Consider the following 13872-nt stretch of genomic DNA (forward strand, 5'->3'; position numbering starts at 1 on the left):
ACGGTGGGCAGAGGTGAGAGTGCAGCGAGCAAGCGACCGCCGCGGCTGCGCACGTCCCTGGCAACGACGCCTGCCCTGTCCAGCCACCCGACGCGTCTGTGGCGCTCAATCCCACACCGGTAGAATTAGCCTCGTATACAATAACATATCCAGTCGAATCTGCTGCAAAGTACTCTATCTAGATGCAAGTGCGATAAAAATGCAAAACAGTGCGACAATGCAAATGAATGTAAAATCCAACCGTCCGTCTCTACACGTCCAACATCGCAAACGTCTCTGTAATGGCCCGCGAGTGGTTATATGGATCCGACCCTCCGCTGCGGTCGGGCGACGACGGCGCTGTCGCCGTTCCTTCAGAGATGCTTTCGCTGCGTCCGTGCTTCCCAAATAGCACCGCAATCCGTAGGTCCGGCGGTAATCTGACCAACGACACTCGTTTCGCCGCGCGCGTCTTGTCCCACTCCTCCGCTTGCTCTTCCGTCGTCTCAGCCGCCGTGAAGAACTTTTCGTGTCCACCTTCGTCGTCGTGATTCGCACTGGACCTTGTACTGTCCGTAGACGCTTGTGCCACAAGCGGTCTAGCTTGCCCTCGTCCTGCCACGTCGGGAAACGGAAACTCTCCCTTGGGCGCACTCGACAACTCGATGACCGGCGATGTCCTCGGAGATTCGAACGCATGTGCTTCATCCAGGCCTCTGGAGTCCAAGAAGGCAGCGGAGCCCGGGCTCAAGTCATGCCACTCCACGCTCGACACGGCAGAGTGGAACGACTCATCCCCGAGCGACGAGTCATGCCCTACAGTGCTCATTGACATGCTGGTAGTGCGCGGAATGCTTTTCGGCGACGTGCTTAAAGGTACCTCCAACCCATCCAACCTCCACGTCGTCTGTGGCTCTGGTCGAGTCTGGGTATGCTGCCTTGACAACGCCAACTGGTCCGTCGCTGCGCGCATTGCGATTCGCTTCGTCTGTGCCCAATCCCGCTCTTCCGCGAGCAAGTCGTCAGACAAGACATCCCTGTAGCACACGAGCTTCTCCATCTCCAGCCGCATCTGCATGATTCGTTTCGCTGCCCCTTGTACGGCTAGCTGTACGCGATCGCGAGTAGAGCGCTGAAAGGGTGTCAGAACGGCGAGGTTGCGGACAAATCGCATGTCTGTGTCAAGTTGGGTTCGGATGAGTGAGATCCGCTCTTCTAGGTCGTGGATTTTGCTGCGAATGATGTCTGAGCGAGAAGGTCGACGTGAATGCTGATGGAGCTCGGACTTTGGCGATGTGGGCGACGATGGTGACATAACGGACGACTGAGGGGCATCTTCTAGACTGTACGTGCGTTGACGCCCACGTACACGCTCGCGGCGTTCTTGAAGAGATGATCGGCCAGAAGCAAGTTCAGTCTTCACCTCGTCAAATGTTGCCTTGAACAGCCTCGAAGAACTCTCGTACTGGGACGAAGATATGGTCGAAGAACCTGATGTCTGTCTTGCAGGCGCCGAAGCAGGGAGTGTGGAAACGCCGCCAAGTGAACTTGAGGGATCATTTGATGGTGATTCCACGTTGTTCAGGCCACCTGCATACCATGTACGCACTCGAGGAGGGGCGTGAGGAGTAGCCCGATGGTGCATCTCTCGCAGGTGGGATGCCGCTGCCGCGATGCCTGTAAGTTCAATGTCTCTACGAGACATCCCCAATGGACGCATGCGTACGCCAGCGGTCTTGAACGCACTGGAGTAGTTGATACGCGAAATCCATTCATTCATTTCCTTCCCGTCTGAGGCTTGAAAGAGATAATGGCGGCCATCGGGCATGACCAGGCGCAAGGTGTAAGGATGCTGCACACACTAAGTTGTCTATCGGAGGAGCTTTGACATGTGGACAAAGTGCATACCTTAGTGTAGGACTTGTCAAACACCGCAATTGCATCCTTGACAGAGGCATACTCATCCGGTTGGGGTAGGTTCTGCTTCTGCACCAAATGCTCATTTGATGGGTTGATTTGTGCTTGGATTGATGTCGCGCAAGACAGATCGCGAAAGAACAATAACTGCGATCCTGTCAGGAGAACACACCATTCTCGCCATTTGCGATTCGTCCCACGACGTCCACCCTCCACGCTATCATCTTTACGCAACAACACTCCAACTTTGGTTACCTTGATGGAGCACGACTCGTTGTAGGAAGTCAGCAGCGGTGGCAATGCTCCTCGGGCATTCGGTAACGTTGGGCCTGACCCGCCATTTGCGCTAAGCGCAAACCATGGCGAGCCAGTATAACGATTCTCAATCACAATATCTACGGTACCTGCCATGGTGAATACGCGTAGGAGCTCTTCTTCGTCCCATGGCCCTGCAGTACCCTGGTAGACGTACGGATTTTGCAAGGGCACAAACGATACCACGTTGACACGAAGGTCATCAAGCAGGTTCTGATATGAGTCAGTCAGAATATGAGTCAAAAAAAAAGTGATCCGCTCCGCCTACACGAGTAATCAGGAAATACGGATCAATCTTATTGCTCTTACCGAGGAGCGTAGAAGCTCCGCCCGGAGTAGTGGGCACATTGATGGTGGACATGCGTCGCGTGTTAATCGCTTCAGGAACGATACCGCGTTGGCCATTGATGTCAACAGGATCTTCGATGAAAATGAAGGGTACAAATACGATGTTATCGTAAAAGCACTGTGAACATATGGGCAAGAGATAAACAAACACGTTTATGAGTGAAATCAAAGGGCTCACGTCCAACACTTCAGGTGGCACTCCAGGCAGGCGAGTATTCTTCACGTAGTCCGGCTTGGTCATCTTCCGTTTGTTGGACTTGTTAAATGCGTCTGTGTGCAACATGATAAGACTGAACGCCAGAATGTAAGGATGATCTGAGATGGACACGTCAGATACAAGGGACACGCGACTAGTCAAAGCGGAAATAGATGTACCGTCAGAGATGAATAGGTCTGGGTGACATTGCATATATCTTGCAGCGAATGCCTCCATGACACGGTCAATTTGCTGCGTTTCACGCGGTAACCCGACATCCATAAGCAATCGCCGCAAGGCAACGTCCAAAGGATCACCAGTGAAATCAAATCGATCTATATACGCCCGCAAAGCGCGAGCATGGAATGGATCCGAGCTGTCCAAAATTCAAACCGTTGTCTCAAGACTTCCAGAAAAATACTTACTTAGACGCAAGGACAGTTGCAACCTCAGCCTTGCTTACAGCCTCTGTTAACCTCTGAAGGTAAACTTCCGGAGGCTCCTCGTCAGCACGCGGTCTCGGAATCTCAACCGAGCGCTTTGTGAGCGATAAACGGGATGACTCGTAACTAGAAGATGGGGATGCCACTAGTATATCAGGGCCAACTACTGAGTCGTATAATGGATTAGGCGCGATATATGGGGTACTTGATGTCGGGGAGGACCCAAAGAGATTGATCGATAAGCGATGAAGGAGGGGTGGATTAGTTTGCGCGCGGGGGCGAGTGGCCGGAGATATTTGAAATAATGGCGACGGTGGATCCGGAATAACAGGGGTATCTGGCTGCAGCTGAGGCTGCTCGGTAGGAGGAGAGGACGTGATGACTCGTGGGACATCAACAGGAAAGTATAAGTTATGGGGACTCGATGCAGCGTCTGCTGTTTTGGGTCGTTTAGGACGGCGCAATCGAGACGAGGTTGGGGATGAGGGCCCAGGCACCGACAGCCTTGGGGGACACATATCTTCAATAGATTCGAATTTCGGACTTGATGGTGGAGGAGATCGTTCGGAATGTCGTCGACGCAAATCTACTGTCTGCGAAGAAGAATTGCGTCTAGGACGAGGGCTTGAAATTATCGTGTCAGCGTAAAAAGGAGATACTGGCTGTAATGCTGGAATAAACGGCCGCAGTGAAGGCTCGGCATTCAAGGGAGGGACTGGGGGAGTTGCTTGAGAATCGACTCGTCTTCTCGACCAAAATGAACTCTTCCTGGATAAAGGCCTGGGTACCGAGGGGGAGTTTTCATCGGACGCCTCTGGATCCAACTGCTTCTCTTTTCCTTTGACATTAGATGCAAAATGGAAAGGTCCAAGGGATAGACCTCTCGCCCGCCTGCGTTCTCGTACATCGACAGGCGAGCTAGACTCTTCGACAGCAACGTCTGGCTCCTTCTGAAAGCTTTTGACTCGCCGCATACTAGGCTTCGGAAGGGATGTTTCCGTTGGTATGGGAGGAGGCTTCAGTGAGTGCGCGTGCAGGTCTGTAGCTGACGATGAGGCAGAAATCGAGGCAGGCATGACATGAGGTAACCCAATGCCCAGTGCAGCGCGGGCGAGCGCGACAGCAGGCTGAGACGAGGATTCCCCTGTGGTAGATGACCCCGGAAGGAGTGGTGCGAAAGTAGACGAAGGAGACACACCGCGTATGTCAGCGTCCACTGGCGCCGAGATCCCAGCATGATACCGTTCCCGAAACGAACCAGTAACAACATGGGAAGATTGACCCATATTGTCCTCGGCGGGAGATGGGGTCGGGGGAAGATCTTTATCTCTAACCGGGGGACCTAGCTTGGTGGGCGGCCTGGTGACACCAAACTCATCGGAAGACAAACGCGACGGAACTGGAGTTGCAGTTGCGGTAGGAAAGGCAGCAGTCCCGCGCCGCCGCCATAGAGGCAGAGAAAAGAAATGAGTGGTGGTGTGAGTAGTGGTCGTGACGACGTGGGTCGTCGTAGTCGTCGTTGCTGTCGCGAGAATGGGGTTCTCATGACCATCCTCATAACCATTCTGCCGGTATGGCGGGGGAGGGGTGGATGTGTCGGCGCGGACCTGGCGGGATGGGGAACCCTTATTGCTAAGGCTAAGGCCAAACTTTCCAACCATACCACAGACGCAGCAGGCTGGGAAGCGAGTGAGCGCGGACTACACTCGAAGGGATGCGATGCGTAGGAGAATCCAGCCTGGCGTAGGAGTGAGGTGGGAGAGGCTAGACGCATTGTCCTCATTCGGCAGCAGGCCCTATCACCAAAGCGCCGGCCCAGTCACGTGCCAGCAGGCCCATTGATTCCATCGCCAAACGGCCTCTGCTTTGTCCTCCCGTTTGGACGAGCCACAGTGGCCATGGCCTGCGTCCGACGCCTCATAAGCAACCAGGAGAACGCCTCCTCACCCACCCAGCTTTCTCCTTTCCGTACTCCTGCTGCTCCTACTCCCACTTCCACCCGTCCTCGTATATCTCGGCACCCCCTTCCTTATTACGTCTAACCATCTGTTCCCGGGGTGTGCACTTCGTCTTCGCTGCCGTTATCCGACTTTGATTTGACGACGATCGCATCTAGACCAATGGCCAACGTTGGCGTGTACACGCTCCAAGTCACCCAGTCGTGGCGAGGCAAAGACGCTTACGGCAACATCTTTCCTCTCCACTGGGCTCTGACAATCAGGACCTCTGGCTCCGACGCCCGTCCCATCGGCAAGATCTATAACGCCGCGGGGAACATCGACACCTTCTTCTACGAAACCCTCTCTGATGCGCCTCTCACAAACAGCAATTGGAGGGGCGATCTCAAAGTCGGCAATATTCCCGCGGATGCCCTGCCAGCCATGGAGCGCATCCTTGAGGGGGAGGTTCCCGTTGTTCGCAACAATTACAATTGGAATTGCCAGAACTGGGTTTGGTCTGCCCTCCGCAGACTCCGACAGAAAGGTTTCAATATATCTCCCACGACATGGGACTCACTTGTCTCTGACATGAATTCACTTTTGGATGCTTGGGAGTCGGGCGATATATAGCCACATGGTAAGCAACATGTTGATACGATTCCCGTTTTTCTGACGAAGCATCGCCTTGTACAGTGTTTGTTGAAGACCATCGATAACAAATTTATTCTGAGAGTTCTCTTTTCAGTGTATCATCTTTTCTTCATCAATGTGCTATTAGCTAGACCGAGTAGGCAGGCATGTAGTCGAGTCGTATGACCGGGATAAGAGAGACACATGTAGTGGAATAAACACAGTTTGAATGCTTGCAATGCACAAAGAACTATGTTCTTTCTCGCTGTCTTCTCTTCTCGAGACCTCTTCTCTTCGTCTCGAGAGTTTGTCGCTATCAGATAATGATGTGACTGAGTGTATATGATGCAAATTAGACGAAGTCGTACCTCTGCTGCTTTTTTCCGCTCCCCAAACTTCATTCGCTCGTACAGCTTCCGTTGCTTATTGCTCATCATCATTTTGTTCATCTCTTGCTCTCCGACATCCTCCTCCTGCGCCTCCGGTTTGGACTTCTTCTTGACCTTCTTCGCCTGCTTCTCAAACGTACCATAGTCGACACCAGCAGCCTCTGCCTTCAGCTCTGCTGCTCGTAGGGCTGCCTCGCTATCTGCCTCTGCTGCTGCTTTCAAGGCTTCCTGCTCTGGGCGAGGGATATATCTTTCGGCGCCGACTTCATCATCCATTTCTTCGCCGTCAGCTTCGACCTCTAGGTCAGACTCCTCCAACGCAGCGATATCATTCGTGAATTCGGCCGTGGGATCGTATGCGCCAGCGTAGTCACCGAATGGACTTAGATGAGGTGGGAGTGTCTTACCCTGTAGATAAGCGTCCTCAAGCAAAATCTTCCCCGCATTGATGCAATCGACAACCCACTGCGGCTGCACGTACTTACGCCTTCTTCTCCTCTGCTTTTCCTCTTCGCTTTCGCTGACGCCCTCGGTAACAGGGCGATCAATGATAACGTGTGTAATGGACTCCTCTGTCTCTTCGAAGGGTGAGCCACTCCCGGATGACATTGGCCAACCAATCCGACCGCCGAATGAACGTACGATGAATTCGAAAATGGGGCGAGACGTTTCTCGTGACAACCAGAACGTGAGGTGGGCGAATAATTTTGATGAGTCAGCTTGAGGAAGTACCACAAGGGATTTCAGCGTTGGGAGAGATGCTGCTTCTTCTTGGTTGGACGTCGAAGGGTGGGGTACAAACTCTTCATCTTCCTCGGCGAGAGCAGGATCGGCAGTAGACATTTCTACGTCACCATCAGTAACGCTAGGAGCTCGGATGCTCTTGATTGTTTGTCTGACATCCTTGGTAGACACTCGTTTCCCGTTGACTTCCACCTCCTTCGTTCTTGAAACATCAATAGGGCGATGCGGCAACGTACTTTCCTGTATCCGGAACGCACCGACACCGGCCCCAGTTTCATCTTTTGCCACATCTCGTGGTGGAGGATAGACGAGACCGGCATCTGTGTAGAGTTTGAAAAAGACAAACCCGAGAAGGGTTTGGTAGAGCTCCAGGAACGTCAGCATCACTCGGACATCGACATCGGTTGGTATCTGAGATGGGAGTGCATAAGCATTCAGGACGCATTCATCCACAGCCGACTTACGTTCTGTGTGAACTGATAAGGTACCAGCCATGTCACTGTTTGGTCCATTACCTCGGCCTGGTAATAAACACCCTTAATAGACAAGAAAGTTTTACGCAAAGCGTGGGTGTGCATAACATAGAGCTGCCACTCTGATGCGAGTCGAGAACAATTTTCAATGAGAGATGGGGAGACTCGGGAATTCGAAGGTAACGATGAAAAAAGAAAGATCATGCACAACGCGTCGTCGATATCCCTAACGGCGTCGACAAACGTTGGGTATCTGTAAGATCTGCATAAGCTAGCGGAGGTTTGACAGGTCGCTCCGTCACTAACCTTTCCTTGATGATGTGGTCTAAGCGATAGACAGGTTTGTTCTCCTCCAAACTCTGCGCACTGCTCCATTCTCCTCTCCCCAAAGCACGAGAGAGTTTCTTTGCAAAGGCCTTGTGTTCTCGCAGCTTTTTCAACACTGGCTCATGCGCGAGGTATGCAATGTCCTTGACATAATAGAAAGACGTAGGAGCAGATGATCCTTTATTCGCCCGTTTCCTGCTGCGGGGCTCCCGCGGGAAGATGCCTTCATGTACTTGTGAGTCTTGTTTAGAACATAAGGACATGCAATTACACACCTTTAAGAATGCATAGCCGTCGAAAGTCCGCGAGAGAACATTGTAATTTTTTGACAGCCGATGAACGGGTTACATAGGCCTTGGCAGCACCTGCCTTACCCTTCTGCTTTATTCGTCCCATTCTGTAGAGTCTGGCTGTTGTACGCGGAATATAATGCGAGTCTTGAGTGAAATGGGAGACTCAGATAAGGCTGCCTGAAAGCCTGGTCGATCTTGGGGTGAGCGGAGGACCAATCGGTGATCGAGTCGCCAAACTTTTCGACCGCTTCATTGGCGCCCAAACACGTTCTCTCTCCAGATCTCATCCAAGTGTAAATACGCCAACGGCTTTCGGTCGCCATGAGGTGAGTGCATTATCTATCGGTAAATTGCAGTCATCGCTGACACGCTATAAGTCAATACGTCCATGTACCAAAATCAGAGCTCGATGAAGCTCAGCTTCGTGCTTTGGAGGAGCACGAAATCAGCCAGGGCCCATTATCCGTATTACAGCAGGCCGTCAGAAATCATACGCAAGTCCTCATCTCGCTACGAAACAACAAAAAACTTCTCGCTCGCGTGAAGGCGTTCGATAGGCACAGTAACATGGCGCGTCTTTCCTGCTCCTCCGCCTTTGCTCTGCGCTTACATTGGTCTTACAGGTACTGGAAAATGTAAAAGAGGTATGTTCATCGTCACTGCTCATTGATCGTAGTGCAAACTTTCGTTCAGATGTGGACAGAACTGCCCAAGGGTAAAAACAAAAAGCCTGTAAACAAGGATAGGTTCATCAGCAAGATGTTCTTGCGGTGTGTAATTTGGCGAACATCTGATACCCTTATCATTTTGACACGATTCACTCACAGGGGCGATTCAGTGATTCTGAGTAAGTCTAGATTGACGGTTATATCGGCGGTCGTCGCTCATTTGTCGCACAGTACTTCGCAACACTGCATAAGCCTTATGTTCTTCAACGTTCGCGCTCCTCCGCAATGCGCAGCATACAGGGTCTTGTAGTCGGCCCCTTTATCGATTCAATCAGGCCCTTCGTCTCGAAGGGTGCCTTACAGCTTCGCTTCCATAGAGTAAAGGCTGTTATTTACACATGTGAGTTTAGCACCCCTGTATTATCATATTGTACATCGGATCCATGTCGAATCGCTTGGCAAGCCTCAAATACACTCTCAGTCATAAACCAGCCCTCACTTAAGTTGTCTCTACAATAGCAGCAAGAGTGGAGACTTCACCCCTGAGCAGCTGATTTTACCTCAATAATTTGCGATCTTCCGCCTCGATGTCTCTTATTGCGTCAAAAATCTCTCCCATGGCGATCCATGTGAAGCTTCGCGCTCCGAAATAGTCGGGATCGATAAGTGCAACCTTGTAGGCAATCCAAGCGCGTCTGAGGGATTCCTCTGCGGGAGTATCGTCGTCGCCCGATATTTCGACCCGAACGCTGTTTACAAGAGTTGCCGTTTGTTCTCGCATCTGTGACATGAGATCTTTACGTTTGCGAGGTTGGGCGCAATTTGCTACGATGGTACCGACGACTACTTCTTCTTCGGTCAACATAGCAGAGCGAGTGTGAGAAAGCGTATGGTCAGCGCAAATGGCTCGAAGTCTAGTGCCATAGGCTCTCAAAAGCTCCCATGTTCTAGTGATAGCTGCTTCGTCCACTTCATCGACATCTCCTTCCTCCGGAAGAGGAATGAACTCAGAAATGCGATGCTCTATCGTGAGTTGGAAGTAGTCGGCCCGATGGGGCTCTACCGAACGGAATTCTGCTAGGATGTCATCCAAATTAAGTTCATCTCCGTTAGACAGGTGGCGGCGCTGGTATCGTGACGCTCTCTTCACAGTTTGCAATGCTGGGAGTTCAATTGCGCGGAATAAGTGCCCAATGGCCCGGGTGCTTTCGTACCAATTCGTGCTCTCCTTTGTGATGGTTTCCGGAGCATTCCAATCAGGCTTGGATTTACGCTTCAACCGGGGAATTTGGTCCAGAGCCACAGGGATGCCGCTCTTCGGGTAGTCGACCGCATCGCTGTGTAACTGGGCCAACTTGAGGCAATCTGGGTCAAAAATTCCAAGCCCGCTTTGATCAGCCGTAATGAGCCAATTAATGGCGATAATCCCCAGGGTCTGATCAAGTTATACGTGAGATGAAAGTTACACGCAGCAATTGAGGTACGAACATCACTGATAATATACTCTGCCACGAATTCGGCAACATCTGCCATTGTACTTGGGTGATCAACAAATTTCTTCGGAGCTGGATCGTACCGAGCTGGGGGATACGTTCGTCGCGGCCTCATTGAAGGCATTGTTGTAAGGTTGTATACATCACCATCCAAATCACCACCACCGAGGTAGGAGGGTAAAGGTCGCCCGCCTAGTGACCAGATAATTTTATGGGTATCAGTTGACTGCTGAAATTCGTAAAAATTCACCTTTTATGGAGAACACCACAGTGTTCGGGAGGGGCTCTTTTTCGAATGGGGAGCCTGGCGGTGGCGGGCCGATGGCGTGCACAACCTGGACATCACCAGGGTGAATGGTCGGCGAGCGGGATATGAGAGTAGGACCCTCCAGATATATGGGCACAGACGAATCTTGCGGATGAACGCATGCAAAAATCTCTCCTTCATTCAGGAATCCATGGACGTCCGCCACGCCAACTAAAGTCCATCCATCAGGGACGGGAATCCGCGCATGGTGTTTGAGCTCTCTGAGGACATGATTGACAGCAAAATCCATCATTTGCTGCCAAAATATATCTTCATGGAGGGGTCCAAGACCAAGGCGGTGTAAGCTAAGCATTGTTGATGTGAGGCGAAATGAAGTGCCCAGCCCGTGCGCTTCAAGCAAGCGTGCAGAGCTCGAGAGAGACTCGACCGAATCCTGAGCGTTCTGAACCGCGGCATCCTGAAGGGCCTGGAATGTGCTGTAAGGCACCCCAAGACCCTCGAGAAGCATGATCAACGGACGGTTGAGGTAGTACCTCCCGGGTTTGTCAAAGGCTCTGGCAATCTCGATGAACAAGGAATTGGGAGCATCAAACTTGATCATCGATTCGCGTAAGCATACCAAACGATTTTCCAGCCTGTAGTCGACGCTCAGCATGCCTTTTGAGCCCATGAATCGCACCTGATAGGCGCGAGGTTTAGTCCGATGTCGGCTGCGTTTCTGCTTGGCACGAAGTTCGTCCCAGATAGCCTGTGCAAGGTCTGGAGAGATTGTCCCAACACCATCAGTAAAGCTGTAGGTATGTGTTGCGTCCCAAATGTCAGGAATAGGTACGACCTCTTCAGCCTCGACGGAGACCGATGAGTCTGTGGCGGTAAATGCCTGCGATATTCTCGCAGCGTATCGAGCCGGACAGTAAATCAGCCGCTCGTCGAATGCCAGATCATGGAAGGAGCCTAAACCTGAGATAATAGTAGCCGCATCTATCTGGCGACGATCGGTATGATTGAACGGCTTTACAAACCATACTGCATGCTCCTTCAACGCTGATTGCGAGTACGCGAGGAAGTCGAAATGACGGCCAGCTATGGTGAGACCATTCAACAGAAGGTGCTTGACCCTGCGGTTCACAAAATCGCGCGCATCCAGTTCGCGGTCGAAACGATACATGAGCCTGTTTTCCTCCACGAAAGAAACCCGCAGAAAACTGTCCTGATTGGCCATATACATGCGCATGATTCGATTCGATCGTTCCGGGAACGGCCCTTCAAGATACATTGTCGTCGGAGTGACAACGACATGGAAGCAATTGAAATTGTCAACAGACGTCTCCTGGAGAAGAAGAGACGAAATCGACCAATCCCGTCGTGATTGAGCAAATAGGGCCTGCACAGAATCTTGGTGCTCCTGGTTCTTCTCTCCGAACCAGAATATAGCTTTCACTCGTGACAGGAAATCACGGAGGATTGCGCTAGTGACCCCTGCACCCTGATCTCTAAGTGTTTCTTCGATTTCAGGACGTAGACTTATCAACTCTCTGAGGTCCATTAAATGACTTCTTGCAAGAGCCTCCACTTGAAATGCGACGGACCACTCCAGGTGTGACAGCCAAGCGAAAAATACAGTGAGGGTATCTTGGCCAAACAGGGAACGCCTCACGATGGGATATGCAGAATCATCAACTTTCCTCTGTGCGACACGACAAAAGTTCCGATATGTTTGAAGATCTTCCATCCTCTTGCAGATGATGCGAATGGCGAGGGAAGTGAAGGGCGCAAGTAATACATGCTCATTAGTAAATGACTCCCACCGTCGGCGTGTGGGGGGCTGCCGTTCCCGTCCTAGGACAAGCCGAGAGAATAATTGAGTGAGGTGTGTATCAGACTCAGATTCAAAAGACGGTGGGTGATTCAAATGAAAGAAAATCGCTGGATCGCCTAGATTGTCTATAGTTGCAGATGTCCAATACATTTGGGCGGCGCGGAAGCCAATGGTACGGGTGATAGGCATACGATCGTCATCGTCCAAGTCCTCAGCTTTGATCCTAAATTCTCTTGCATCCTCATCGTACACGAGAGTGGCTTTATGTATGCACTGTTTTTCCCATTCGACGGAGTACACGTCGTCGCGGCAGACCCAACCAAACTGGATGGTCTTAATCGAAGCTGACATAGATTGGCGCTCAGCATCCCGGTCCTCTCTCTCCTGGACCTCCCTAGGATGGACGAATGGACGGCGACGGACGTTGTCGAGTACGTCAGGGTTTGATTGTCTATTACTGCGCTTGAACACAATCCGCCTCCCCATCGTTATGGTCTGGGAGGGAGCCGGCTCTCCGTATAACTTCAAAAAGCGAGCACCAATCTCCTCTGTCGGGAGTGTGAGGAAACCCACAGGAGGACCTCGTCCTTGCTGGCTCCTGAATATGCGAACCTCAAAGTTGATCGGATTTTCGCCAGGACGAAGAAATTCTGGACCATGCAGTACAACGGCTAGATGCGCTTTGAGATCGCGAGAACTCACCGCGAAGGCGATATTTCGCATGAAGATATCCATCGTATAAAAATGAGACCGGGCAGACAGGTTCTGAAAAGTTGGTTAAACGAGTAGGAGCTGAGATTTTATATGTCAATAGGATAAAAGAGGCGCAGCAAAATTCACGGACCTTACATCAATCGCAAATAGCAAGGGACCACCCTAGCACATTGATATTAGCTACGGCTGGTTGAAGAACGGCGAGATGGATGCGCTTGCAAGATATTAGGAACCACGGATGAAACGATAAGCAGACCACGCATTAAGGTTTGACGATTCAGCCAGCGCCAACGCATATCACACCAGATATCCAGGGAAATATCGAAGCCAAAGGGACCTATGCTGAAGCTAGCCTTGTGTTCGCATGATAGCAGCTATGTATGTACATAGATACTCCCTACGAGTGCGGTTATGGAACGAGGTGTTGGCGCCTACTCCTTCGAAAAATATGGCCATAACATCGATCCGCGCACCCCTATGCATTCATCCCCGTGAAGCGCGAAATGAAGTCGTGGGGAGAATATGCAGCAGTTCACGACGACCAACTGCTAGTCTATCTTCTATCAGTACCTGTAGATGTGGATACTTTCACTTAGCACTAGAAATATTTCAGCAGTGTCTACGAACCACGAACCACGTCGTGTATGTTACGGTTTCTCTCAAATTCACTGCGAATCCATGTAATTGTTTCTTTGCGGGCCGTGGAATCTGGGATCGCTGAAAACTCCAGTCAGAGGTGGCGCACGGGGAAAGCCTATGGCATACATCTTGATGCACGTATAGCGTGCCGATAGAGATTGAAGACCCTCTGCTTCAGAATAAAGTGTTTGAGTGTGGGCTCATGCATCGCATGTCTGCTGCAGTCAAGAAACGACTCCTTGACGTCGTCGAAAAGGATTTTGGCGGGAAAGGCGGC

General features: G+C 51.3%; 5 protein-coding genes across 5 annotated transcripts; 2 read left to right on the top strand and 3 right to left on the bottom strand.

The window, feature by feature from the left end:
- Nucleotides 1-250: 250 nt before the first annotated feature.
- On the bottom strand, nt 251-4859 carry FIBRA_02981 (uncharacterized protein; the record flags this gene model as incomplete). Its single annotated transcript, XM_012324827.1, has 6 exons — nt 251-1831; nt 1888-2424; nt 2480-2677; nt 2738-2874; nt 2935-3131; nt 3181-4859. 6 exons carry the CDS (start codon nt 4857-4859, stop codon nt 251-253), a joined length of 4329 nt encoding a protein of 1442 aa, XP_012180217.1.
- Nucleotides 4860-5318: 459 nt separating this feature from the next.
- On the top strand, nt 5319-5768 carry FIBRA_02982 (uncharacterized protein; the record flags this gene model as incomplete). The annotated part of the gene is made up of 1 exon (XM_012324828.1): nt 5319-5768. The coding sequence occupies one exon, from the start codon at nt 5319-5321 to the stop codon at nt 5766-5768; it is 450 nt and encodes a 149-aa protein (XP_012180218.1).
- Nucleotides 5769-6018: 250 nt separating this feature from the next.
- On the bottom strand, nt 6019-8097 carry FIBRA_02983 (uncharacterized protein; the record flags this gene model as incomplete). The annotated part of the gene is made up of 5 exons (XM_012324829.1): nt 6019-6081; nt 6137-7312; nt 7366-7627; nt 7681-7924; nt 7977-8097. The coding sequence occupies 5 exons, from the start codon at nt 8095-8097 to the stop codon at nt 6019-6021; spliced, it is 1866 nt and encodes a 621-aa protein (XP_012180219.1).
- Nucleotides 8098-8315: 218 nt separating this feature from the next.
- FIBRA_02984 (uncharacterized protein) lies at nt 8316-8913 on the top strand (the record flags this gene model as incomplete). The annotated part of the gene is made up of 6 exons (XM_012324830.1): nt 8316-8320; nt 8372-8556; nt 8618-8638; nt 8671-8764; nt 8822-8841; nt 8894-8913. The coding sequence occupies 6 exons, from the start codon at nt 8316-8318 to the stop codon at nt 8911-8913; spliced, it is 345 nt and encodes a 114-aa protein (XP_012180220.1).
- A 305-nt stretch (nt 8914-9218) lies between these two features.
- FIBRA_02985 (uncharacterized protein) lies at nt 9219-12977 on the bottom strand (the record flags this gene model as incomplete). The annotated part of the gene is made up of 3 exons (XM_012324831.1): nt 9219-10097; nt 10151-10347; nt 10406-12977. 3 exons carry the CDS (start codon nt 12975-12977, stop codon nt 9219-9221), a joined length of 3648 nt encoding a protein of 1215 aa, XP_012180221.1.
- Nucleotides 12978-13872: the final 895 nt, after the last annotated feature.

The sequence above is a fragment of the Fibroporia radiculosa genome (genome assembly GCF_000313525.1).
Source record: "Fibroporia radiculosa TFFH 294 genomic supercontigs, scaffold1521, whole genome shotgun sequence".
NCBI lineage: Eukaryota > Fungi > Basidiomycota > Agaricomycetes > Polyporales > Fibroporiaceae > Fibroporia > Fibroporia radiculosa.